Genomic DNA, 3671 nt, shown 5'->3' on the forward strand with positions numbered 1-3671 from the left:
GAAAATTAATTCTTACCTTTTCTTCTTCACTCCACACGCCAACTAAGGTGGTGAACAAAGAAACGGATGGCTTATCAATCCAACCAACGCCTCCACGTTAACAAGCACCCTTGAATTAGTTGTTTTGCTAAGAACCGAATTTTTCTATGGCTAATTCTTGGCCTTGGTTTTTGCTATCTACGGCCGAATGTCTCCTTCTTTCTCCCTTCTTCTTGCTTTCTTGATTTTTCTAGAAAATAAATTGTAGAGAAAGATGACTTAGTCATCTTTTAAGTTGCCAAAGAAAAATAATTTATGTGGCCACGGCCCACAAGTATGGCCGGCCACTTGCCCCTTGAATTAATATAATTCACAAGTTTTTCTAATTCATTTTTGGCCCCAATTATTTCCTTAATGATTCCATGCCAACAAAGTCATATACCACTTATTTAAAACAAAGTCATGATTAAAGAAAATCCCGACTTCTTGTCTCGGAATAGCCTCGTATCCTAACTTGTCATCATTAACTCAAATTGTCCCGTTATTGAAAATACGGGATATAACACAATGGTTTGCAGATGGAGACAGAAATACCATGTTTTTCCATGCTCATGTCAATGGAAAGTGTAAAAAGCTACAACAAAAGAAGATTCAGGATCATAGAGGTGTTTGGCTAGATAAAGAAGAAGACATAGCTCAAGAAGCAGTCAGATTATATACAAAGCAATTCAGCGAGGAAAATATTCCTACCGATTTTGAGATGTTGCAGAATATTCCTCAAATGATCTCAGTGGAACAGAAAGACAAGTTACATGAAATGCCAGAGGATGATGAAGTTATAAGAACTGTGTTTCACTTGAATACAGATAGTTCGGGGGGACCAGATGGATACACATGTAAATTTTTATCAGGCATGCTGGGAGATAATTGCTAAGGATATGACTAAGATGGTGAGATCTTTTTTCTGTGGCCATGAATTTCCTAGGCACATTACTTATACAAATTTGGTATTAATCTCAAAGAGAAAAGAAACCACTACTTTTTCTGATATGAGGCCTATTAGTTTAAGTAACTTCACTAGTAAAGTGTTTTTCAGAATTATCCATGAAAAACTGGTGAAGTTACTGCCAACTATTATATCTCCACAACAATCTGGCTTTGTAAAGGGTATAAGTATAGTGGAGAACATTCTGTTAGTTCAAGAAATTGTACATGACATCAGAATCAGGGAACACCGACTAATACTGTTATCAAGCTTGATATGGCAAAGGCTTGTGATAGAGTTTCTTGGTTCTTCTTGACTAAAGTGTTAAGGAAGATGGAATTTGGAGAGATGTTGATAGACATAGTGTTCAGGATAATTTCCAATAACTGGTACTCTGTACTAGTTAATGGGCAACCACAGGGTTTCTTCAAATCTACAAGGGGAGTGAAACAGGGTGATCCTTTATCACCAACACTGTTTATTTTAGCTGTTGAATGTTTATCTAGAGCTTTGAACTCATTACACAAAAAAGACAATTTTAAGGAGTATGGAATGCCCAAATAGAGCTCCTGTATGAACTACCTAGACTATGCAGATGATACTATCATATTTGCCTCTGCAGAAGAATATTCCCTTCAACTGGTGATGGACACTTTGACTGGATATGAGAAGGTGAGTGGCTAAAAGATTAACAAATCTAAGAGTGTTATATATATGCATCATCTGACTAATCAAGGAATAGTGGATTTTTTTTTATTTTTTTTGTTACTAATGTCCCAAAGAAAGAGTTTCCATTCACTTACTTGGAAGTACCAGTATACTACAGCAGGAGGCTGCATCTATTCTACAAAGAACTAATGGATAAAGTCCAGAATAGGCTATGTTCTAGGACTGGTAAACTACTAACTTTTGGAGGAAGGACAACTCTGATAAAGCGTGTCCTCCAAAGTATGTCTATCCATCTCCTATCAGCTTGTGATCTCCCTGCTGGGGTTCTAGCTCAGCTACATAGGCTGTTTGTAAAATTCTTTTGGAGTAACTCAGTTGGTAACTCCGATAGACACTGGGCCACATGGACCACTGTTACTTTCAGAATGAAGAAGGAAAAGAATTTAGAATTCTACAAGATATCTCAAAGGCACTTTTCTCAAAGTTATGGTGGAAAATGAGAACTAAACAATCTTTATGGCGGACTTGTATAAGCAATAAGTATTTGAAGAAGAATCATGCAGTGCTAGCCCAAACAAAGACAGGAACATATATCTAGAAGAAGATGCTTAAATGCATAGAGGAAATGGAGCATGAAATTTGGTGGCTAGTAAAACAAGGAAATTCCTATTTTTGGATAGACAATTGGATAGGATTGGGAGCACTGTATCATGTCACTCCTCCGAACTTTGATTGTGATCAGACTATTGTCTTAGTCAAGGAGACAGCTGAAGAAGGGCAGTGGAATGAACAAACTTTGAGAAGAATTCTGCCTCAGGATATAACAACATATCTTAGAAAAGATGTGCCCACCAAATGAAGAAGAGGAAGTAGACATACCATACTGGATGTTGGATGTAATAGGAAAGTTTTATGTTGGCTCAGCATTTCAACTGGTGAGACAAAGGAAGGAGGTAAACAATTTGTATAAGCCAATGTGGATTAAAGGTATGCCAATTAAAATTTCCTTTTTATTTGGAGACTATGGAAAGCAAAACTTCCCCTGGATGATACACTGAAGAAATGGGGAATGTAGTTCCCCTCTAGGTGTTTCTGTTGTGAAAGTCCTAAAGTGGAAGATGTTTCTCATGTTTTCCTACATTCCCGAACAACACAATATGTATGGAAGCACTTTTGTAGGCTAGTAGGAATTAGCACTGAGAATCTACATCTTACTCAAGTGATTAATATGTGGTGGGAGCTGCCTGCACACCAGCAAGTTAGATATATCTTTCCAGTTGTCCTATCTATCATAGTATAGGAACTTTGGAAAAGAAGGAATGCTTTGAGGCATGGAGGGAAAGTCCCTACTACAAAATTGATCTATCAGGTAATGCACACTCTGATTTTGTTTATGAAGGTAAGGAGGAGGAACTTTAAGTATGCTCTCCATTCAATTGGGGTACTGTGGTAGAGGCTTTGCAGAAGTATACTCATGCAGTTAGAGTAACAAAAGTGGTCTGGAAACCACCTAATAAAGGATGTATCCAGGTGAATACATATGGGGCATCAAGGGAAAATCCTGCAAGGAGTTCTTGGGGGTTCTGTGTGAGAAACAAAAATGGAGACATGATACAGGCATAGGTTATGAAAATGGAGGATCCACTCAGCACTAACACCCAGAAGCAATGGAAATCTTACATGCTTTAAAGTACATAGAGACAACTCAGGAGGATTGAATTCTAATTGAAACTGACTCTCTATTGCTAAAAATCATAGTACAAAGGACCCGGGAAGTGCCATGACAAATAATTACCATCATGGAGGAAATATGGAGGATTATAAGTGGGGCGATAATAGTACAAAGGACCTGGGAAGTGCCATGACAAATAATTACCATCATGGAGGAAATATGGAGAATTATAAGTGGGGCGATAGTGGTAATATCTCACATTTACATAGAAGGGAACAAATTGGCTTATCATCTAGCTAATCAGACCCTGGATAATGGGACAATTCTTGCTAATAGCTTTTGGGAGTTAGACGGCCAAGGAAGAAG

General features: G+C 37.8%; 1 protein-coding gene across 1 annotated transcript; it reads left to right on the forward strand.

Moving 5' to 3' along the window:
- The first annotated feature begins 1028 nt into the window (after positions 1-1028).
- LOC132041866 (secreted RxLR effector protein 78-like) lies at positions 1029-1528 on the forward strand. The gene is made up of 2 exons (XM_059432550.1): positions 1029-1139; positions 1202-1528. The coding sequence occupies exons 1-2, from the start codon at positions 1029-1031 to the stop codon at positions 1526-1528; spliced, it is 438 nt and encodes a 145-aa protein (XP_059288533.1).
- The last annotated feature ends 2143 nt before the right edge of the window (positions 1529-3671 follow it).

The sequence above is a fragment of the Lycium ferocissimum genome, unplaced genomic scaffold (assembly GCF_029784015.1).
Source record: "Lycium ferocissimum isolate CSIRO_LF1 unplaced genomic scaffold, AGI_CSIRO_Lferr_CH_V1 ctg12064, whole genome shotgun sequence".
NCBI classification, from domain to species: Eukaryota; Viridiplantae; Streptophyta; class Magnoliopsida; order Solanales; family Solanaceae; genus Lycium; species Lycium ferocissimum.

What these genes read in the sequence shown, in the direction of transcription:
- LOC132041866 (XM_059432550.1), top strand. Translation starts at nt 1,029, where the DNA reads ATGAGGCCTATTAGTTTAAGTAACTTCACTAGTAAAGTGTTTTTCAGA. An exon ending in CTCCACAACAATCTGGCTTT is followed by an intron (nt 1,140 to 1,201) that starts GTAAAGGGTATA and finishes ACATGACATCAG; the next exon opens with AATCAGGGAACACCGACTAA.